Genomic DNA, 23,963 nt, shown 5'->3' with positions numbered 1-23,963 from the left:
AACAATACCTGTTAACGATAGCTATAGGAATGTATTACTTAATCCTTGCAGCCTCATTGGGTGGCAAAGTTTTGTACCACAGATGTAAGAAATGGGACTAAGCACCAGGGATAAGGAATATTAGGCTGAGAATTCCCATGCTGCCTTGAGCGCTTGTTCCAATCTGAAGGACATGACATGGATGAGATGGAAACCCCTGAGTGAGATCTTCCCCCGAGTTTGGGGCCTTAACCACAGGATGCTGAAGGAGGGCAAGACATATTATTAGACACACGGAAGCTTGTCGTTGTTTTTTTTTATAGATCAACCATGCCGACACCAAATGCGAAGCCATGCTTGAAAGTTTAGATTGTCCCACCTTCTGGGACTGGGAGGACTGTGGAAGGAGAACCCTGTCCAAATTCGAACTTGCACAGGTGAGGCTGGGCAATGTGGCATGTGCATGGTATACTACAGCGCAGCATACTACAGGACCTCAAATTCAGGGCAGTTTTGGTGCAAACAGGTAGGGCTGGGCAATATGACGATATATATCGTTCTCGTGATATGAAAGTGTATATCGTGACCTTTCTCCTTTATCGTTTATATCGTGATAGTAATTTCATCAATTTTATACGATTGAATATCATTTAATTACATTTCATGTTGTCACAATACACACTATAAGTTAATGTAACAATAAAAATAAGAATAAAAAAATCCATTTTAAAGAAAGATTGTTTTGCGACATGAAAAAATAAAGAGCAAATAAAGAGAATAACTGAAAACGTATGTAATTGTGCTATATCGTGATATATATCGTTATCGTGATATAAAGTAATCCATATCGTGATATTGTTTTTTTCCCATATCGCCCAGCCCTACAAACAGGTTGACACAGGTTGCCGGAAACAACAGTCTCACCCAACCCATCAACACAGTAGCGCGCTATGAAAAATCCCAGTGTAGAAGAGACTAGCTACAACTGGTCGCCATTTCCGTCTGTGAGCCTCAGTCCGTTTGGGGGTGGTTGCTTAGTGGTTTGGTTTTTTGTGTCACACCGCTTCCTATGAGCACACAGTAAATCACTCTCCACAGAACACACATACACAAACAGACCAAAGCCCCCAAACCTGTTTCCTGCATAAATAGGGGAACAAGGCAACTGCCTGATTTGATGTTCATGTGGAAGCCTGGCTTTGTTGTTTGTGTGTTCCGAAATCTACCTCACTGTAGGTGTTTCCCCCCCAAAACAAGATCGACAGCTCTCCCGCTAACTTCTCTGTATTGATTTTAACCTGTGCAGAAAAATCTACCTCACTGCAGGTGTGTCCCCCGTCTCTCCAAACATGATCGAGACGAGTACTCCTGATAACCTCTCGGTATTGATTTTAATCTGCGCAGACAAATCCATAAATGGAGTATGTTGTCTCCAATACCTGTCTGTTCAAATGGGATCATAGCTTGGGTTTTTCGTGTGTTTCTTTCCACAGCGTGTTTTTTTTCCGCAGTGTCTCTCACTCAACCTCACTGCAGGTGCCCCCCCCCCCCCAACATGATAAACAGTACCCTCGCTAACCTCCCTATTGATTTAACCTGCGCAGACAAATCAATACGTCGAGTATGTTCCTGTTCATTCAGTTAAGTGGAGAATTCAGTGAGGGGTTTGCTCGGGTAAGACTCATGTCAAGCGGAGTCATTATTGCGTCAGTGTCGCGGCTGTCTCCCACTCTGCCCACCACAAGACCACTTCAATGGCACACAGCCTCCCACTGGAGTTCCTCTCTCCTCCACTCAAGGCAGACAAAGATGTCAGACACTTCACAGGGTTGCTGTGTGTGTGCGTACATGTGTATGCATACGTGCGTGCGTGTGTGCGTGCACGTGCGTGAGCGCTCACATACGTGCATGTGCGTGCGTGCGCGTGTGTGTGACTGCTCTGGCAGTCATTAGATGCTGGTTTTTACATTCAGGCAGGATGTCCTACGTCTGTTTGTCGGTGTGTGTGTGTGTCTGTGTGTGTGTCTTTGGTCCTCTTTCCCTTGGTCCCCCAACCTCAGGAGAGGAGGATACAAGTTAAGCGTGTGGGTGAGGGAGTAGGCGTGGGGTGGAGGATGTCGGTTCCAAATCCGCCCCCCTTTTATTTCTCTTTCACACTGCAGCCTCTCAGTCCACATGTGAATCCAGTTATGTGTGCAGTGCACACACGTCTTTTTTTTTTTTTTTTTTTTGAAAGAGGTCTACCCTTCCTGTTGAGTCAGAGTGACTTATTACTTACACATGTATTTTATTATTCAAACCCAAACATGCCGCTCACAAGCCATACAGCCAGCCCCAGCCCAGCATATGCTCTTTTGAAGTACTGGAAATGAGATTTTTTTTATTTTTCATTTTAATTCTCGAATTTGGATGTTCGTAGCTTTGGTACTGTAAACTATTCTGTGGAGAAAAAAAATGCTGTGGGGGTGTGGAAGTTCTGATCTGTTTTAAACTGTTTTCCTGCCTACAGCTGATAACACTTTTAGTTGTTCTTTATTGGCCCTTTTTTATATTGGAGGAGTGTTCACAGCTGGACGTCCTCATTTGCAGCCGTTTCTTCAACACTCTCCTCTTCGTTTCTCACGTGGTCAGCTTTCTTTACTTTGCCTGCCATCTTCCTCTCTTTTTTTTTTCTCGTTTTTCCGTTCACACTGCAGTCCCCCCTTGTTTTCATTGCATTGCTCTCTCGCTCTCACTCTCACTCTCTCTCTTTCTCTTTCTTTCTCTTTCTCTCTCACTCTCTCTCTTTCTCTTTCTTTCTCTTTCTCTCTCTCTCTCTTTCTCTCTCTCTCTCCTACTCGCGTTGTTTGTAAATTCTCCCGGTCTGCAAAGCATCTTTGAACGTGATCTTTACAGTTGAAATTATGCACATTGTTGCCATAGATCAGCCATGTCAAAGTCAGTCATTTTCGCTGGCAGTGACAACGGGTGCGTTGGCTGGATGTTCATGGCATGGGTGCGTGCAGGTAACCCTGACACTCTCCACCGTGGCCATGTTGTGTACGAAAACACACAAGCACGCACACACACACACCTCAATGAGCTGCTCTGCTCTTTAGCTGCATGATCTTTTTAAAGTATTTTTTCTGGGGCTTTTTGGGCTTTATTATTACAGGACAGTGTGAGAGTAGACCGGAAATGTCGGTCAGAGAGAGATGGGGCAGGCCCGGGAAATGACCCCGGCCGGACTCGAATCGGGGTCCCTGTGGGCAATGTAAGCCCGAATGTGGGGGGCTTAGCGCGCTGCGCCAGAGCACCTTCTGATTTACATCATTTAACCCTACTGTGTGCCTTCAGGCAAAGCTTGTGCTCTTGCTGTCTAACATTTGACCTCTCTGGTGTGACTTGAGGCCTCTATGGCCTCCAACAAAAGTTAGAATCTACTTCCAGTAGTGTTGCTTTAACTTTTCTGCTTTCCTCTCCTCTTCTTCCCCTCTACCTTTGCAGACTGCAAGAAGCCAGAGGTCCTGCGTCCTGTGGCGCTGAACGACAGCTCTGGCCAGCGATTGGCTGGTGCCGGGGACGGGCGCTCGTCTGATTGGTCCCCCAACGACACGGATCCTGTCTCCTCCTCCTCCTCCTCCTCCACCTCCTACTCTTCATCTTCCTCATCCTCCTCTTCCTCCACCAGCGTGGTTTGGACGCCGGACTCCAGTGGCCGCTCTGGCCAGCCGTGGCTGCAGCTGGACCTGGGCGAGAAGAGAAGGATCACAGGTGAGACACACGCTGGGAAGCCGACAAGAGGGCACAAAGGGGTCAGCTGTCCCGGGCCCAGAGAGATGGGGGGGGGCATAATTGGGCCCTCATTACATGTATTGGATGGGGGACCCTTTCGGAGGACTGTCCTGGGCCCAGCCAAAGCTGTCAGCGGCCCTGCACACACGTATTGACAACATGACACACACAGAGAAAAGGTTCATGCATGTAAAATCCTTGCTCTTGGTTTATTTTGTAGGTGAAAAGAGGAGAATCACAGGTCCGGTGCAGGCTGATTGACAACAGAACTGACCTTTTGTTATGCACCTGCGTCTTGGATGTGCGCACCACTAACCTACCAACAGAACTAAAACAAAACATGCACATCTGTCTAAAAGCTGGGTGCTGCATCACTGACCGATATACGTATGGACAGCAGGCTTAGCAATGCTGGGAATAAAAGGACTGTAACTGTCAATCAAACCAACTAACAATGCTCATTGGTTATTTAAATTTAATTTATAGCTCTCTAATATAAGGTTTCAGGCCTTTGGATTATTTGGATCATTTGAAACAGATGGGAAACTACTGTTTGCACGAAATGGAGCAGAATGCGCCAGAACTGGCAAGGAGATGCACCATTTCCAGAGGTGTCAATTCCTGGTCCAGAAAGTAAAAACCCTGCCACAGTTTCCTTCCAACACAGGTGACTCTAATAAGCAGCTGGTCTTGAGTGTTCAATTATCAGGTGATTCGGAGATGGTTGGATCCAATTTGTGGCAGGGTTTTTACTTTCTGAACCCGGGATTGACACCTCTGACCATTTCAGAGATAGAGATGAATGGGAAATGGTGATTTTTCTTCCAGTTTTTGGATCTTGTTCCACCCCTCGTAGTTGTTTCACTTTTGAATCAAACGTCCGTTGTCCATATACTATACACATCAGTGTGCTGGATTAAGTAGTGAACTGAGGAAGGAAACCGACACCATGCTCCCATTACTGATTAGTTTCGGGCAGCAGCCCTTTATTTTTTGTTCCGCTGGCCTAGTGACAACACGCATAGAAAAAAGTTTCACCCATGTTAAGTCTTTATTTTTCTGGTTTGAACCTGACTTTTGATTTCACCTGGTCTCCCTCAGATTGACTTCGCACAACAAGCTGATTGATTTGGTAGAACTTGAGTCCAATTCTGCTAGTGTATACATAATTCCAATTGTAAAATAAACATTTTTTCACAGACAGACAAGCACATTCAAATACCCCCGTGAAGCATCAGGAGGAGGAATTTGGCACTTTGGGAATTATGGGACTTTGCCTGGGCAAAAGTCAGAAAAACAGCAGGATTGGCCGCTTTTTAATCCCAACACCCATAAATGCTGCAGCACACCAAGCATTCGCACAACACATACTCTCAAGAAGAGAGGAGAGAAGCCACATGGTCACCTCAGTTGCATACTAATTGGTCAGTCGACTGAGGTGCTGCTTTTGTAGAGTGGATTCCATTGGATGGAAGTGGATTCTGTGCTCTGTGCTCTGTGATTGGCTCAGGCCTCCCACTGCACACCCCCTTCCCTAACCCAGACAGCCAGCATTGTTTCAGCTGTGTCAGTTGTAATTAGGCAGGCAGGCAGGCCCAGGCAGGAGGAGTGGAGTGGAGTGGAGATGTGGAGAGAGGGAGAGACGGAGAGAGAGAAATAAAAGGGGAAGAATTGAATTGAAAAAGAGAGCAAAGAATTTGTGACGTAAGCAGACAGAGACAGACAGACGCAGACAGAGACGGACACAGAGACACACAGACCCACAGACAGGCAGACACAGACCCACAGACAGGCAGACACAGGCCCACAAACACAAACTGATAGACACACACACCCACAGACAGGCACAGACCCACAGACAGGCACAGACCCACATACACAGACACAGACACACACAGACAGGCAGACACAGGCCCACAAACACAAACTGATAGACACACACACCCACAGACAGCCACAGACCCACAGACCCACAGGCATACAGACACAGACCCATAGACAGGCAGACAGACACAGACCCACAGACCCACAGACAGACAGACAAACACACAGACAGACAAACACACAGACAGACACACACAGATAGACAGACACACACAGACAGATAGACACACACAGACAGATAGACACACACAGACAGATAGACAGACACAGACAGATAGATAGACAGACACACACAGACAGATAGACAGACACAAACTGATAGACACAGACAGCGTCTCTTTCAGTGTGTCTGTGTACTCCAGCCAGTCTGGGTATGATGTGTGGTGGTCATCATCCCCTCTCCACTCAAGCCGCAATTTAGTTAGGAAGGTAATTAGCCTGAAGTTGGAAGCAGACTGCTAACCCCTTTCTCCTCGCTTTGTTTGGCAATGAACGCTCACACACAAACACACACACACACACGCACACACACAATCACACACTCACACCAATGCATGCACAAAGGCTGATGCACACACACGAAGTGGTAGGTGGCAGAAGGGTGTGATGGGGGGGAGGTAGTCACACACACACACACACACACACACACACACACACACACACACACACACACACACACACACACACACACACAAGGAACGTGTAGGCCACGATGTGGGTGTTAAAATACTTTACAAATGGGCTTTCTCGTGACTGTCTCTCTTTCTGTTTTTTTTTCCAGTTACACACACACACACACACACACACCTGCCTCTGGCTACTCCATCTAGATCGCTGCCAGTTTTCCTCGTATCACTTAAAAAGGAGACATTACACAGAGACCCTCTATGTTGTCTTTTGAGAACAAGACAAGACGTGTGTTTTATATTTAGGAGCGAGCTGCCGGATGTGAGCGAGAGGGGTGTGTGTGTGCGCGTGCGCGTGTGCGTGTGTGCGCGTGCGTGCCTGCGTCTGCGTGTTTATTTTGAGCAGCCCCAGTGAGTTGTCTAGGAATGGTGGTGACACACTCACACACACACTCGCACACACACACCACTGCCAATTTCATGGCTTGTTCATCAGGATGCAGCGTAGAGCAAGTGACCCCCGGCCATCGCAGAATGTCCGCCATTGTTGCTGCTGCCACGGCAACCTCAAGGTTCTGAGTTCGCAGCGTTCCGTGTTTTTTTTTTTCTCTTTGCTGGAATGTAAATGATGATGAAAATAGAGGCCTGTTGTCACAGGACGATGTTGCGCAACAGGAGAGGAGGCTCAGTCAGACACCATGAAGAATGCCTGTCTTTATGGGCACAGGGCTAGCTCATGACACGCATACGCACACACACACACGCGCACACGCGCACACACACACACACACACACACACACACACACACACACACACACACACACACACACACACACACACACACACACACACACACACACGTGTAGGCAGACACGCACACATGTGCGAGCGTACACACACACACACACACGTGTAGGCAGACACGCACACGCGTGCGAGCGTACACACACACACACACACACACACACACACACACACACACACACACACACACACACACACACACACACACACACACACACACACATTACTTCTGAGGTGCCAGATCTCTTCTTTCAATGAGTGCCATCAAATAGGATCCATGTTGGAGTGATGTCTGTCGTTAGCACTGTGATTGATGACAGGGTGATTAATTCATCTTGTACGTTCCATTCTCACTCGTATAGCTTCACCCACAATCCCAGACGTTGTTGAAAACTTGCAGGGTTGTTGTCCATAGCCCTAGAGGCTACAGATGGCCTTTACGACAAAACGTTGTGGAATGACCGAAAATGCCAAGATTGATTTGTCACACTGTGTGTTGGCCATCATGTGTAAGCTCGTCCATCACTTGATTGCCAAACAGGTAGCAGCATGGAGAAACCTGCTCAAAACTATGAGGCATTTCACATTCTCTTTAAAACCTCCCCGTGTTATCCATCCAATGTTTTGGGGGGTTGACTCTTGAATTAATTCATGTCATTGAATGCATGTCTGTAGGGGCCTGTCTGGCATATCGTCTGAAATCAACCTGGATACCGATCGTGTTTCTGGTTTATGGCTATAGGCTATGCTTTCTTCCTAGAAGCAAAGAACCGCAAGCCTCTTGGCTTGCACATTTACACATGCACTGTAGTCTGGTTCATAACGAGTATGCCGTCTCTTAGCAAACAAGTTTCTGTACACAGTTAGCCATGTATAACGTAGTATATATAAAGTATACAAGAGAGGTACGCATTCAAGACTGTTTCTCTACTTGTCTAAAGCGTGGACTTTGTGTCCTGATTAATTGACAGACAGCTACACATAGTCCCGATGCCTGCTCTGGATCTAGCAAGTATGTCAACGGTTAGCAATGCACACTACACAGACATCGATGCATGCAGAACTATACAAGAGCTTTTACTGAATATTTGTCTGCACAGTGCGTTCCAACAAAAGAGAGTAGGCTGAACTGAGTGTGTCTCTGTACAGACTGTTCAACAGCAAGAGAGAGCGGGCTTTGAAGAAGGGCAGTCATGGGTAAGCAGTTTGGGTGTCAGACTTGGAGCCCAAAGGTTGCTGGTTCGACTCCTGACCCGCCAGGTTGGTGGGGGAAGTAATTAACCAGTGCTCTCCCCTTTCCTCCTCCATGACTGAGGTACCCTCAGCATGGTACGGTCCTGCCACACTGCTCCCTTTCGGGCGCTATTGGGGGCTGCCCCCTGGCACGGGTGAGGCATAAATGCAATTTCGTTGTGTGCAGTGTGCACTTGTGTGCTGTGTCACAAATACAATGGGAGTTGGAGCTTCCCCGTTGGGCTTTCACTTTTTCTTGAGACTTTTCAGCCCAACAGAATATAATCTTTACCATTTAATCCAGCTGTATGCCTTTGGGAATCACCGGCAATACTTCTCAGTAGCCACTGAAGTTAAGTTTGGCCAAATTTCTAAGCGAGGGAGAGAGTAGACGGACCTTTTTGGTGAACCAGCTGGTGGAGTTTTGACGTGACCACTTCTCCAGATGAGATGATGAGAGTTGTGGAGAGTAATGATGGGGTACTATGGGGCTGGCTGGCTGCCAGGCCTGTGTTGATGTGGAAATGTGTCAGGGATATCTACAACGGCATCACCGCCAGAGTTCAACCCGGTGCAGCACGAGCAGACTGACTATGTGCGTGTGCGTGTGGGTGTTAGGAAGGCTTCAGCACCATAATTATTTTCTTTCCATTCATAATTTTGGTAAAATTATACCTTGCTGTGCTGACATTAAGAACAGTATACATGCTGTGCATCTGTGTTATTTTGGTAATAGTGAATTGTAGTGTCAGTGTCTAGTATCGAAGGCCACAGTCAGTATAACAAATCATTTTGTTGCCATTTACAAACAAGCATGGTGAAACCCGAGCACCAGAGCCCCTACCGTTAGTCAATATTGTTGTTTGAGCTTGTCATGCAACCCTGGGGAACAGAAGATGTAGAAAGAAATGGGACTGCCATACGAAACAGGTAGAACAAGAAAGGCAGCTGCGTTGGTGTTGGTGCTTGTTTAGCAGAAGTTGATCTGGCGGTTTAAGCAGTTCTTGAGTGCATTCCAATATGCGACCTTGCGTCCTCCGCTTGTGCTTGTGGCCTCGCCCCTCCTCCTGGCCCCTCCTCCGTGGAGAAAACAAGAACGTTTCCCCGCTATTTAGCCTAGCCAAAACAGTTTTTGGGGGACTATTCTTCATTCACCATTGAGTTTGCAAATGAGAAAATTACTTTACAATTGAGCTCTTGCAAGATATTGAAATATAAAGCTGTTGTCAGTGAGGTTTCATGACATATTACTTCCTGGTACGAGGCCACAAGCACAAGTGGAAGACGCATGGTCGCATATTGGAACGCACACCTTGTGTTGGATTCTGCTATTCATGCCTCATGCTCTCTACGTGTGTTAAGCTACCACTGGTTGTCAAAGTGGGGGCTGGGGACCCCTGGGGGGCAGCGAGAGGGTACTAGGGGAGGCCGCATCTGGGGTCCGTATCTCGAAAGCGTCTTTGCTAACGACGGTAGCAACGTCCTTCGTAAGAGTGATTCAACTCTCTCTCGACAGCGACGCTCACCACTAAATCCAATGGAATGGTGTTACATCTTGAGACGGTCTTGAGACGGTCTTAAGATGGTTAGCAACGACAAGAATCGAGAAACGGACCCCCAGTTGGAAGGAAAAGTACCGCAAAACAAAAATAATTGAATGAATTAAATAACGAAAGGAAATCAAAATAAACCAAAAACTAAGCCAAATAATATTCCCCTTTTAAGAATCATCACTTCTATTTGACTCGAATTGGTCGCGAAATGGCCTCATTCACAAACTACTCTGCACTGCTACCTTTAAAATATGTCCTGCTGTAGTTGGATTTAAGGATGCAGAAACTACATCGTCTTGTGGACGGTTCATGTCAGGGGGCCCTTGGCTGAAATCTACTGGTTTAAGGGGGGGCTTGCCATGGTAAAGTTTGGGAACCCCTGACACTGAATGTACAATCCTCACATCACTCATAACCCCTTCTCCCTACCTCACACACAGCCTCTGCTGCCAAACACAAATACTACATGTTCATAGTACACACACACACACACACACACACACACACACACACACACACACACACACACACACACACACACACACACACACACACACACACACACACACACACACACACACACACACACACACACACACACACACACACACCTATGCACAGTACAGGCTGACAACTGTAATTGTACTGCATGTTTCACTTTGTAATTATATGCATGTGACAAATGAACCCCTTTCTGTTCTTGTATTGCGGTTCTGCAGGAATCCTGACGTCCGGCTCCCCGTCCAGTGGGCACTACGTGAAGAGCTACAGGCTGGAGTACCGGGAGAGGAACCGCTGGAAGGCGTACGGCCAAAACAACAACTCCGAGGCCATGGTGAGTAGTACACACAGTCCAAAATAAAGATGGAAAATTTATTGGCAATCCTTCTTGCATTCCTATATTTGTCGGACAGAGAAACGTTTGGACCCCAGTCACATTTGAAGCTATGCTAACATCTATTCACAAAAGTTCGGAAGGGGTTGCACACTTTGTTGGGAGTCGTGTTCAATCGTTATATGATTGATCAATTCATGTGCTCATCATCAGAACCAATTATTCCAACGAAAAAGCGACGTGAGCATTCAGATGGAAAGGTTTTTAGAAGGGCCGTGCATACTAGATTTCTCCATTTAGTAACAATAATACATCCTGTGTGCTTCCCAATGTTGTGTATGTCTACTACATGTGAAGAAAGTGTCATTAAAAAGGACTTTGACTACACCACTTGTTAAGCTAAAGCACTGATCCATCCCTGATCTGTTCAGGTGTTGGAGGGCAATACGCATTGGAACGACAACTGTGTATGTTAATGTGCTTTACAACTGAGTAGTCGATTGATTGAATGACCTCCCTGTTCCGCTAGGTGTTGGAGGGGAACACGGATAGCCACCAGCAGACGCGCGTGACCCTGAGGCCGACGGTGGTGGCGCGTCACTTGCGCCTGTTGCCCCAGGACTGGCACCTGCGGCCCGCCATGACCCTGCAGCTGCTGGGCTGCGATGCCAAGAACGTCCCCCCTGCCGGTCAGAACCCAACACCGGCACATACGCTCACACACACACATTCATGCATGCACACAAACCCACTGTAAAACATTAGAATAAGCCTTTTCTGTTTGTTTTTAAAGGGTTTATGAGGGCCTATAAAATATTTGTTATTTACTATAATTATAATTACGATTATAAATGTATTTAAAATGGGCCAAATTCGCTTATACCTGCATTGTAATAGTATTGTATTATTTCCATCCAGTACTATACGCGGAGTCAACTATTTCTCAAAAGTTCACAACCCATTGTAGGACCTCCATTGATCTTGACCGCTTGTTCTTACAGTATCTGTTAACTCCTGGACGTTGTACATGCTTTTGTATAGCTGCAGTAACTATCCATGCGTGTTAACTGGAGGTTGTGCATTTTCTTGTGTGTATAGGCCACGTGTTCATATCTGTTAGCTCAGGGATGTCAAACTCAGGCCGGGGGCCAAATTTGGCCCGCGGAGCCATTTTATTTGGCCCGCGAGATCATTTCAAATGTGTATTACAGTTGGCCCACACACACCATAACTGTGTAGGCAGACCTAAGATTTGAACCTGAGGACGTATATCACAGGAATTATGACAGGCCCGTTTAGGCAGACCGGAACCTGGTCATGTTAGGTGCCCATAGAAACCTATTATGTTGGCATATCTCCATATACTTAAAGAATCTCTGGTACATGCCTCTTGTGTATCTGCAGTGACTCTTGTGGTGCCAGAGGGGCCGGTGAATAAGTCATCTCAGGTGACTGTGGGGGAGATGCTGCCCACCGAGCCCAGGGCCACAGGACAGGACGACGAGACGGACACCGAGCAGCAGCCCGTCGACTCCTCCCCTCTGATTGACTTTGGTAACGGACAACCCTGAGACACTTATCCACAACTATCAGCCAATCCGTTTCAACCTCCAGTAAGGAGGTTTACAATCAAAAAAATGTTCTTAGTTGATTTTGGTACTACCGATTCTACACATTAGCAACACGTACACAACACTCATGCAGCATTGCAAGAACATTACTGAAAATATTACAAAAAAGCGTAACTGTGACTATGTTGAACTTTGTAAGCAGCGGGATGGTTCCTCACCACAGTTAATACATCATGCTGTAGGATTCCGTACTTCCACTATGCAGTGAGGTGGGGAGGGGAAGTTCATGTGTAGATGTCATTACTGTTGAAGTCCTTGCTAATGCATTTACACTTAGGCTATGTCTCAAATGACACACTTTTGTCAGTGCACTGACAGTCAGTACACAGTGCACACAGTGCACTGAGGTCTTTAGTGCATAGTGTCGAGGAAAGATTTGAGCACTCTGCACTGTGCCCTCGCTGGAAGTGACGGCTGAGCATGGCATTAACTCGCCAAAATATGAGTTGGCTACTGCTTACAATGCTTACAACTGCTTACAGCGTCTGGTGCTTCTATTTCCATGTCCTTCACCCCAAAGGACAAAAATCACACATTCAATACTTTGGTTGGCATGAAAAGGTTGGTGTCCCATCAACATTACTTACAGAATTAGGAGACTGTTGGCCAAACTCTTCTATTGAACTGAATGCCACATTTCCTCCGTGTCATTGTCAACATGGCCGCTGTTTAGTGCGTGCAGTGTCCATCATTCAAGCGCTGCATTTTCAGCCATTGTTAGGGGATCATCCTGGCACTTTCAGTGCACTGGCTCAACTGAAATTTTCAGCGTGAGCGCCCTAGTCACTGAAAAACAGTGCCCGAAGTGCACAAGTGCGGCATTTGAGACACGGCCTTAGTGTGTCATAAAGCGTAATTGGCAAATGCTCTATTGGGATATTAGATGAGTGACAGCTGTGGTGTGTGTGTGTGTGTGTGTGTGTGTGTGTGTGTGTGTGTGTGTGTGTGTGTGTGTGTGTGTGGTGTGTGTGTGTGTGTGTGTGTGTGTGTGTGTGTGTGTGTGTGTGTGTGTGTGTGTGTGTGTGTGTGTGTGTTTCTCTGTAGTTCAGCTCGTTATCATCATTGTCGTGGTTGCTGTGCTGGTGCTGATGTTGCCGGTGTGTGTCTGCCTCTACAAGACCCTGCACAGGTAAGTGTGTGTCTGTGTGCGCGTGCGCGTGCGCGTGTGCGTGCATGCACAGTGACTACGTTGAGCTTTGTAAGCAGCAAGGATGGTTTCTCACTACAGTCAATACATCATGCTGTAGGATACCGTACTTCCACTATGGTTGCATCCAGGTGAGGATGGGAAGGTCATGTCTGGAGAGATTAGATAGAGTTTAAAGATTTTTTTTTTTGGTCTTTTGACTTCATTTATGACAGGACAGTGAAGGTGGTGACAGGAAGCGAGTGGGGAGAGAGAGATGGGGAAGGGCCGGCAAAGGACCCGGGCAGGGAATCGAATCCGGGTCATCCGCATTGGTAGACGAGTGCCCTACCGGTTGGCCACAGCAGGGCCCGGATAGAGTTTACACTGCAAGTCCCTCAGTGTTGTTTCAGTCTGCCTTGCGCTTATGAGAATAGGTTCTCACTGTGTATGATGTATTTTTGGCTGCTTCATCCCGTGAGCTGCCAAGCAACACCAGCTCATTCAGTGTAATGCACTGCTGGTGTGTTGCTGATGGACAATAAGAGCCGTCTAATTCTACGTCTTTTACCCAGAACACACCAAATCCAGGGCCGTAGTGGCGTTCCATTAGGTGATGGATGGAGCTTGCATTTGTTGTCATTCTCCTCCCCAAAATGCTTAACCCTATAGTGGAGCAGTGCATGATACCCATTTTCTCAAGACACATGACCCAAATTACCTCCATCCAAGCACAAGGATGCCTCAAATAACTCGGCCGGCGAATACATAAGGCATAAAACTCAATTTTCTCCGTGCCATCTACCACTCACCTCAATCTCGGCTTTAGCTCCCCCCAAGGCAAATGAAACGCACTATTAAACCACGGCAGAGACATCTGAGCATCTCAGGCAAGCGAGCAAATGAGCAAATGAATGAATGAGTGACAACCTGCCTGCAGGGGTGTTGTACAGGGGGGGGTAACGTGTGACTCAGTCACCAGGGCCCCATGTATATTGGGGGCCCACACAGTGCTGATGTATGGAAATCAGTAGTTCTCAACCTTTTTTGAACAAACGCCCCCTTGACCTCAGCATAAGCCTGCCAGCACCACCCCCCTTAGGATTAAAAAATAAAATAGACCAATGCACCTCAATGGCATTTAAGCACCGCCCCCCTCTCAGCTGTATCCTTCTCAACGCCCCCCTAGGGGGACTGTAGAGCCCCTGTTGAGAAACACTACTGTAGATGTATGGTTGTATGGATGTATGGTCCATTGGAGCTGATTGTACATAGGGCCCACAATTTGCTGCTACGGCCCTGCCTGTCTGCCTGATATGATATGGTCTTGGCAGCGGGCATGGCAGGTCTGGATGAAGAAGACGGTGTTGTTGGGGATGGGGGTGTTATCTCCTGTCATTTCCTGCCTGCGTGAACACGGTGTCTGGCCTTATCACTCGGCTGGGCTTTGGTGTGCGACTGAGGGGTCGAGGAAGGGCAGCGGGGAAAGGGATGTAGAGGAGAGAGGGGGAGGAGTGGAGACAGAAGGAGGGATGTAGAAGAGAGAGAGAGAGGCCGAAAGAGAAACCAGGGTGAATGGACAAAAAAAATTAGAGGGTTGAATGTGAGAAGCTTTGGTGTTGGTGTGCTTGCGCGTGTCTGTGTGTGCGGGATGCGGGCGCTTGTGTGCATGTGTGTGTGTGCGCGTGCGTGCATGTGTGTGTGCAGTTCATGTAAGGGATGTATACTTGGTGAGTAGAGCAGGATGGACAGAGAGAAGGAAAGTGAGAAAAAGAGAGCTGAGTGAGGAGGAGGAAAAGGTGTTGTGCTGTGTGTGAGCTGTACAGGCTGCGAGGGGTATGTATGCCCATTTGAGGAGGGAGAGGAGAGTAGGGGGGAACAGGATGTAGAGGGGAGGAGAGGAGAATATAGAGGATTGTGAAGACGCCGGGGGTGGGGGGGGGGGGGGGTGGGGGGGCAGAGCGGTAGGACAGTAGTAGGATGGGGAGGAGGGAGGAGAGCAGGGGGTGTATGCAGGAGTGTAGTGATCCGGGAGAGGGAGAGGGGGACGTGTCTGGTTGTGTGTGTGCGCATGCTTGTCTGGTTGTGTGCGCGAGCGTGTCTGATTGTGTGGGTGTCCGTGAGCGTGTCTGGTTGTCTGGGTGTGAGTAAACGTGTCTGGTAGTGTGGGTGTGGGTGTGCGAGAGCGTGTCTGTGTGTCTGGCTGCAGATAAGGCCCGGTGGTGGTGCTGCTGCTGCTGGTGGTGGTGGTGGTGCTGCTGCTTTGAGATGGCCATCAGGGGAGATGCTCTAATCCCAGCTCACACTGATGCCTGTCTACTGCTGCCGCGTGTGTGTGCGCGTGTGCGAGTGCGTGTGCGTGTGCGTGTGCGTGTGCGTGTGCGCGTGTGTGTGTGTGCGCGTGCGTGTGTCTGTCTGTCTGTCTGTTTCTGTGTGCGTGTGTCTTGTCTGTTTCTGTGTGTGTGTGTGTGTGTGTGTCTGTCTGTCTGAATTTGTGTGTACATCTGTCCACATGTGTGAGAGTGAGGGAGGGTGATCTGGAGGGTTGTAGGTTACTGATGGAGGATGTTCCTGTGCTGGACAGTGAATGAATGAAAGAAAGGAAGGAAGAAGAGTGAAGAGAGAAGTCTAAAGAAAGAAGGGGTGAAGGGAGGGAGGAGGAGTGTAGGACTCCTGTTGTGTGGAGGATGGAGGTGGGGGTTGGGGGCTGTTTTGTTGGGGAACAATGACCCAGATGAAGTCACAGCAGGAGTGTGTCTTTGTGCGCGTGTGCACGGGTGTGTGTGCGTGCGTGCGTGCGTGCGTGCGTGCGTGCGTGCGTGCGTGCGTGCGTGCGTGCGTGCGTGCGTGCGTGCGTGCGTGCGTGCGTGCGTGCGCGTGTCTCTACTGTTTCTTCATACACCCCTCTGACTGTACTCTGCCTTCTCTCTGGCCCACAGGAAGAAGAGCAAGGAGGGTGGCTATGGCTCCTCTGATGAACAACACACAGGTTGGTAAAGACAAGACTTACTCTAATCATCCCAAGGGGAAATGAAGGATTAGGAATAAGGGACGGGCACAGCGCTTCCATTCTGGGTACGCCGCCATATTGATAGCTAGTTGCTATGGTAAAGGGATAGTGACTGCCTCCACCATGCATGCAGTTCTGGTCTCTAACATCGACAAGCCAGCTGTGTCCACAGTCAAGAATGTGTGCTACCCAAAGCACAGACACAGCACGCACTGAATACCTTCAACAACAAGCACTACACCAAGATAACTTGACAATCGAGCAGTCTGGCTTCTGCATAAACCCGGCGTTCCCACAGGTAGGCGCCTCACCTGATGGCCTAGTTAGCTGTGACAGCTGTGGACAAGGCTGCCTGGAAGTGAAATGCCCTGCTAAGCACAAACACAGCACTGTCCAGGAGGCTTGTGACGCAGACAAAGACTTTTGTCTCCACAGAGTTGATGGCATTGTTCAGCTCAAACAAGGTTATAGGTACTACACACAAGTGCAGACACAGATGTTCGTGACAGGTGCAACCTACTGTGACTTTGTGGTGTGGACACTGAAAGACGTTGCCTGTATCCTGACAGATGTCAGCTTCTGGGAGTTCTGTCTGAGGAAGGCACAGGAATTTTTTCACAAAGTTTGCCTCCCCGAGTTCATCTGTGGGTATTAGACCAGAGACACCTCCACACCGGGATTGAGTGGAAAGTTATATTTGACCGTCTTACAGCAGCGACCCATGCTAGCCGGCGACTCTTTGTTATGGAGGACATTTGTTCTCCATTGAGACGCCTCCAAGTTGGAAAACGGTAAAAAGATAATCCATTTGGGATTTTATTCCCCGTCCCGTCACAGCTTGCGCTTCTACACCCTACGACACAGCAACGGGCGACCATAACATCAGCAGAGGTCAAATGAAACGGTAAAACAAAGCAAACTACTAGCAGAAGAAAGCAAGTCCTCACTGTAAACAATGGGCTGGCCCGCTTCCAAAATGTCTGCTGCGCAACGTGTGACGTCATGTGCCCGAAATTTATTGTGTACAGACGGGGCTAAGGAGCCATACCATTACAACCAAGGACGAGGGGGTTTTATTCCGACCTTATGTTATTTCCAGATCCTTCCCCATCTCGCAGGTATAAAAGCCCCCTAAAACATTTTAAAAACTAAGAAGAATTAAGTAAAGCCAACAGCCTGGTTGATAAAGAAAGGTATTTGTGCCTTTTCTTTGAGCCCTGCATCCGTTATTGCTCCTAGGACTTGGGTGCCTGTAGAAGAACAACGGCTTTTGTGGGGCCTTGGCCAAGTCAGCTGGGATCAGCACCTAAAGTCGAATCAGCTGGAGCCATTGTTTTTAAAGCTTTCATTTGCTGTTGAGTTACCAACCCAAAAACTCAAGCGAAAACCTTCCTAAATACAAATAACACGTTATTTCTTCAGAAGCCTGTGGTGCCAACAATGCTGCACTATAATACTGCCCATAATACTTGAAAGTAGTACTTTGTTGTACAGTAATCCTACAAAGCGATATGCGGTGCATGTGCCCAATATTTTATTTATTTATTTATATATATTCTGTATGAAATGTTATTCTAGCAAGAAAGGTACTCCTTTATCCCGTGCGTGCGTGCGTGCGTGTTTGGGTGATGGGTTGGGCTGATTGATCTGAAGCAACACGCTGAGCAGAGAGGCTGAGCATTCAGGCAGAGACTTGTCTCTCACACACACATGCTTCAGCAGGCCTCCTCTCTCTGTTGGGACTTCCACACACACACACACACACACACACACACACACACACACACACACACACACACACACACACACACACACACACACACACACACACACACACACACACACACACACACACAGACTTCTGTCTGAATCGGCAACCAATAATTTTAGAAGAATGTTCTATTGTATTGTCATTTTAATCATATGGCAGTTTGGTACAATCTGTCTCATTTTTGCGCAAAGTGGTACCAGCAAAATGCGAGGCCATGTGTTCACAATGCCACAGATATAGCCTCTGTGAGGCAGCAGTTGTTTGCAGCATTTATGCAGATGATGATTTACATAAAATCTCTCTTGGCCAATACCTATATTGTTTCAATTGGTCACAAGAGATTGCTAGATCTGCCTAGATCTGAGATTTTAGGATATTCCATCATATTTTGACCTGAGTAAACATGCGGCTGATTCAGCGGCTTTGAAGGCCTCGTTGGTAACTTTTGCGTGTGTCTGTGTCTGTGCGTGTGCGTGTGCGTGTGTGTGCGCTAATTGTAGGTTGCTGGAAGCAGATCAAGCAGCCGTTTGCGCGCCACCAGTCCACAGAGTTCACCATCAGCTACAGCTCAGAGAAGGAGTCCATCCAGAAGCTGGACCTGGTCACCAGTGCCATGGCAGGTAGGTCACTGCGGATCAGGCACTCAATACCCTCTTCCTATTTTCTCTCTCTCTCTCTCTCTCTCTCTCTCTCTCTCTCTCTCTCTCTCTCTCTCTCTCTCTCTCATACCTGTACAGCCAATCAGATCACTTTTCATTGGTATCACCAAACCTGGCTCTCCGTGGGCATGCTAGTCCATTTATCTCGCAATGCATTAGCACAATGCTCCACTTCACCTTCAACCCCTGAGAGTTCTGACCTTACCACGTCTGTAGCCAAAGAATATAATATTAATTGTATCGAACTGAACGACTCTGATCTGTAACTCTTTTTTTATTTATTTATATTTTTTTGGTCTTTTTCGACTTCATTGATGACGGGATAGTATGAGAGATGGAAAGGAAGCGAATGGGGAGAGAGACTGGGAGGGATCAAATGACTGGCCGGGAATCGAAACCGGGTCGGCCGCATGGTAGACGAGTGCCCTACCATTTGGCCACGGCAGGGCCTGATCTTTAACTCTTGACAATTTGGAATCCCCACACCATAAACCACCAGCACAAGGATTTTCCCACCATGGCATGCACCATGCTGCATATCTCTTTTTTTCCGCTGACATAAGTCATGGACATTACAAATATATTCAGCGTGGCCATGGCCGCATGACTGTATCTCTGCCCTACAAAGCAAAAAGGCAGTAACTGCATTGCTGTTTAAAATGACTGATATATATGGCATTAAAGTTATAGTTAAAGTCTACAGATAAATAAAATTATTGATTTGGAAAAAGGGTGGTAATATAAAGTAACAAAACTCACATATCAGTAATATCCCAAAAAACACTTATACTGGATTGCAGCATCATTTTAAAGTCAACTGACTCAGTTTTGAGCTCAGCGCAGTTACTGCCTTTTTGCTTTGCAAGGCAGATCTGTCTTGGCTATTACTCACAGAAAGGGAGAGGCTGGCGCTGTAATCACATGAGAACGGTGGAGCCCAGTCATCCTCGTGGGATCATATCCTCCACATGCTTCAAGTTGTGGCTAGTCCCACTTACTACAAGCCTGCCTTGAACTCTCCTTGTTAGGACTTGAGATATGCTTGTGGTTTATCAGGAGATAACCATACCAGGCTTACTCGGGCTAATGTTGTGCTCTCGGCTCTGTATTTTTGTTTGAGTAATGCTAAATGGTGTCCTATCAAATATAATGTTTGCTGACCCCGTTGGCTGTTTCTCTGTTTCTGTGTGTGTTGCTGCTAGGCCACAGCATTCTTCAGCTTTCAAATTTAGACCAGCTCAATTTCATCAATTTGGTACAGCCACCAGTTCCATGTCTATTGTCTATATTTCAGGCATTGCTGTTATGGTGAGGGTCTTGACTCTTGGGTAATTCTTCATATTTGGTTAGAAACAAAAGAGAAAAGGGTTGTACAAATAAGACTCGATGTCACAATTTTGTTTCTTCATTATTGCGTGAGTAGATGGTCTTGGACTGAAGCCATGTTAGAGAGTTGTGTCATTGGGTGCTTGATGCTTCTGGTGTGAGCTAGACTCATGGTAATGATGAAGGCTTCTCCACTCCTCTTTGATGGTGGTGGTGGATCCAGACAGTGGACTCAGCAATGGCTCCAGGCCCTCTGGTCTACCTGATCCTCTGTCATTACCAACACCTCCTGTGCCCCCCTTCACAGCTCTCCCCATGGCCCCGGAGGGCAACTTTCCTGCCTTATCTCATCTGTGATTGACAAGTTCTATTAGAGGATGTTGGTTACAGCTTCCCAGACGCCTGGTAGCTTCAACTCCAAACTTCTGAAACCATGACCACAGCCCACAGGCTTGAATAAAACCAGACGAATCTGAAGGGAGGGAAAACCTCATCCTTTAGTAAATCTAATAAAGGCTTTTCAACTGTTGGATCAAAAGAAGGGAAATGTAGGAAGTTAATGGCCTACAGGGTTCTGGTGAAGAGTTTATGCTTCTTCAACAGACATCTGTGAAATGTCTCTTTATGCTACCAGAGCTCTCATAGACTATCAATTCGGGTGTCTGTTCTTGTAAAAATGAGGAAGACACACATAATCAGTGTATCGTTTGCTTTTTCTGAATTAGGACAAAAATGAAAACCAGAAATTGCCGGATGTTTTTTTATAAATTATTATTCTACGACCCAAAAGGGAAAATTAAACATTCAGATAACAAAACACAGCCATCCATGTCGAATGATCACACATTCCTAAACATTATTGATTTATGATATATTATATATTAATAATATATTAATCTAATAAAAACTCTAGTGTTCCCCTGACTTTGGTCGTTTGAAGTTGCTCAGGGCTGTGTGAGGCATATTGGCGGTCTTCCTCCGTGGGAGCCGACACACTAACGCCTTTATTCACTCTGCTGCTGTCATGTTCCAGGCCATGTGTGAAGAGCTTTGTCCTCTTTTGGCTGGTGTTATTTATGGCAAAGTGCTATCTGTCATTAATATCCTTTTGGTACTGCAAATCATAGGGCCGTGGGATCGTTTCTTTCTGAAGTGTTTGGTTGGAGTATAATGTCCGACGACTTGGACGCTAAGTCATGCCCCTCCATGGGGCCTACGATGCAACAGCGAATGGCAGTCAATGGACAGACATGTTCTGGACTCCTATTCTTTGTTTTTTGATTCTTGTTCTCTATTGTTTCGCAAAGGCATTGCTCAAAAAGTTGCCTAGTTTTATCATTAGGTGGGACTTAGACTCTCTATTTCGCTGTCGCTTCCTCAACTTGATTCGATGAGAGTCCAGTGTTGGCTAGAAGTATGATGAGCTGGTGTGGTGATGACTGGTGATGAAGGATGATGTCTAGTGTCCAAATCTGAAAATCTGAGGCACTCAAGGTTAAAAAAATGTACGCACATAGAATGTATACAATCTATGTGTACGCAGCACTTATGGCCTTCTTCAGGGCGTATCAAGGGTTGACGGGTGCTGAAAATTTACAAAGTAAAATTAAGTTTAAAAAAAGTGGAAAAAAAAATTCTCTTCCTGGACCAAGTTTGAGAGCCCCTACACTCATAGAGCTCTTCAGCGTTGACGTCAACTTGTATGCGGCATTTGGACTTCCGGTTCCATGGCGATTTTTTACATTGCAAAACGCCATAGAGATTCAGGTTTGGCAAAAATATAAGTTGCACGCCAACAACGAACATTAGCGTGTCCCCGCATCCCTTTCTCATTAGTGGAACGGATCGTATCATCATGTTGGTGTATTCACATGTTAAATCATGACGATTATAATTCAATATTACTAACCCCTTTCTGATCATTAAAACTTCCGAACTACATACTTTCCTTTGGTTGCCATGGGTACAACCCTCCGCACGTACATGACGTTAGATACAGGCGCCGCTTCTGTAGTCGCCAAAGGTTTCCGGGTTTAGCATATGGACGCAACATCGTATTTATGTCGAAGTTTGACACAAAATGATCAACCATGTCATACCTACAGCCTATTTTTAACACCCTCGACAGTTTGCGGGGGTTCGCTAAGCGCGTGCTTGCACTCGGAGCTTATTTGAAACTGGCCCCTATTCATTCCCAATGGAGGCCGGAAGCCGATACGAACCAGGAAGTCCTTAAATGCTAACATGAAAGACTACAATCTACTACATGCTTCCGCGTTACTGAAGAACTCTATTAGCATCAGGGAAAAAAGGTGAAACCCAGCAGCACTCTGATATCCTGTTTGTTTATGATGCCTAGTGTATTGATGGCATTGTGGTCTCTCTTCCTCTACAGCGGAGTACCAGCAGCCTCTGATGATCGGCACGGGCACGGTGAGCCGCAAGGGCTCCACCTTCAGGCCCATGGACACGGACGCCAAGGACGACTCCCCCCACTCTGCCGACGGCTCCCACTATGACTTCCTCAGCACGGCCAACCAGTACGCCCTGCCGCTGACCAACCAGGAGCCGGAGTACGCCACGCCCATCATCGAGCGCCACGCCCCCTTCCGCAAGGAGCCCTTCGTGCCCGACTCCAGCTACAACGTCCCGGGGGCCGTGCTCAGCAAGACGCCCTCCTTCCGGGCGGCCGAGAACGGGGTGCCCGCGTGCCGCAAGGCCGCTGCGGGGACAGGACTGGTGGTGGCGGGGGGCTACCAGACACTGCCAGGGAGGGTGGAGAGGGCCAACCACTCGGAGGGGGTCTACGACAGCCCCAAGGTGAGGCGGGTCGCCCCTGTGGCACTGGCGGCAGCGCTATCGGACTACCAGAGGCCTCAGGCCAAAGCCTCGGTGCTCGAGTGCTACTCGACCCCTCGGGACTGCATCCGGCTGGGGCAGCCGTCCTCTCCTCACCGGCCTGACCCGGAGGGCAGCGCGGAGCGTTCCCCGCCCAACGGAACCTAACTGTGACCAGCCCTGATCCCAAGTGAACTTTTGTATTGCTTTTCAAACTGACCTCAGCAAAAAAAAAAAACACACCCAGAGACTTTTCTACTAAATTATTTACCATTTTTGGTTGTTGATGTTGATGTTGTTTGGGGATTGGGTGCTCTAATGTTTTATGTTTTTGCTAGCCCCATCTTGGGGCTCCATGGACTAGCTGCTTGGATAACATAACGTGCGGTTCTGGAAGGATCCCGTTGTGGTGTCTGAAATTGTGTAAATAGGTTTTTATTCCTTCAGACTAAAGGTTGTGAAAGACGTCGTCAAGATGTTACTGATAATGCTTTATATTTCTGGATGGGGAGGGCATGGTGACGTACTGTTTTTTATTATTTAATGCTTACTTTTTGAAGAGCAGAGGAAAAACCAACCCTGTCTTTAATACTTGTATTTGCTGTGATCTTACACTAAGATGGCCCAAAGTCTTCATCTCAAGAGAATACTGTGACCCAGAGTCTGGCTTAGTGTCTTTCTGTCTGTCCGTCTGTGTTACTGTCTATCTGTCTGTCCGTCTGTGTTATTGTCTATCATTTTTGTCTGTTGTGTTTGAACTCGTGTCTCACTCCCAACCTAATGGGAATGAATGTGACCAGTCAGTCACCAACCCCCCAGCCCTGATTGGATCTGTGGGTGTAAAAATATCTGTCTCTCCAGAACAAGGCTGCAGGGTTGTACCCAAGCACACTGAAAAAAGGGCATGCTTGTG

At 47.4% G+C, this 23,963-nt stretch overlaps 1 protein-coding gene across 1 annotated transcript in view; it reads left to right on the top strand.

Annotated features, from left to right (window-relative positions):
• Positions 1 to 23,711, top strand: part of dcbld1 (discoidin, CUB and LCCL domain containing 1) — a 58,198-nt gene extending 34,487 nt beyond the window's left edge. Inside the window, exons 8-15 of the mRNA XM_063223215.1 lie at positions 3,466 to 3,732; positions 10,574 to 10,689; positions 11,219 to 11,378; positions 12,094 to 12,243; positions 13,365 to 13,449; positions 16,386 to 16,435; positions 18,728 to 18,847; positions 22,608 to 23,711. Of these exons, the coding sequence (XP_063079285.1) occupies positions 3,466 to 3,732; positions 10,574 to 10,689; positions 11,219 to 11,378; positions 12,094 to 12,243; positions 13,365 to 13,449; positions 16,386 to 16,435; positions 18,728 to 18,847; positions 22,608 to 23,218 (1,559 nt within the window). The 3' untranslated portion in view covers positions 23,219 to 23,711. The remainder of the gene's footprint in view (positions 1 to 3,465; positions 3,733 to 10,573; positions 10,690 to 11,218; positions 11,379 to 12,093; positions 12,244 to 13,364; positions 13,450 to 16,385; positions 16,436 to 18,727; positions 18,848 to 22,607) is intronic.
• Positions 23,712 to 23,963: the final 252 nt, after the last annotated feature.

The sequence above is a fragment of the Engraulis encrasicolus genome, chromosome 18 (genome assembly GCF_034702125.1).
Source record: "Engraulis encrasicolus isolate BLACKSEA-1 chromosome 18, IST_EnEncr_1.0, whole genome shotgun sequence".
Taxonomy (NCBI): domain Eukaryota; kingdom Metazoa; phylum Chordata; class Actinopteri; order Clupeiformes; family Engraulidae; genus Engraulis; species Engraulis encrasicolus.
The sequence above is the reverse complement of the archived record's forward strand: the minus strand, read 5'-3'. Positions and strand labels throughout refer to the sequence as shown.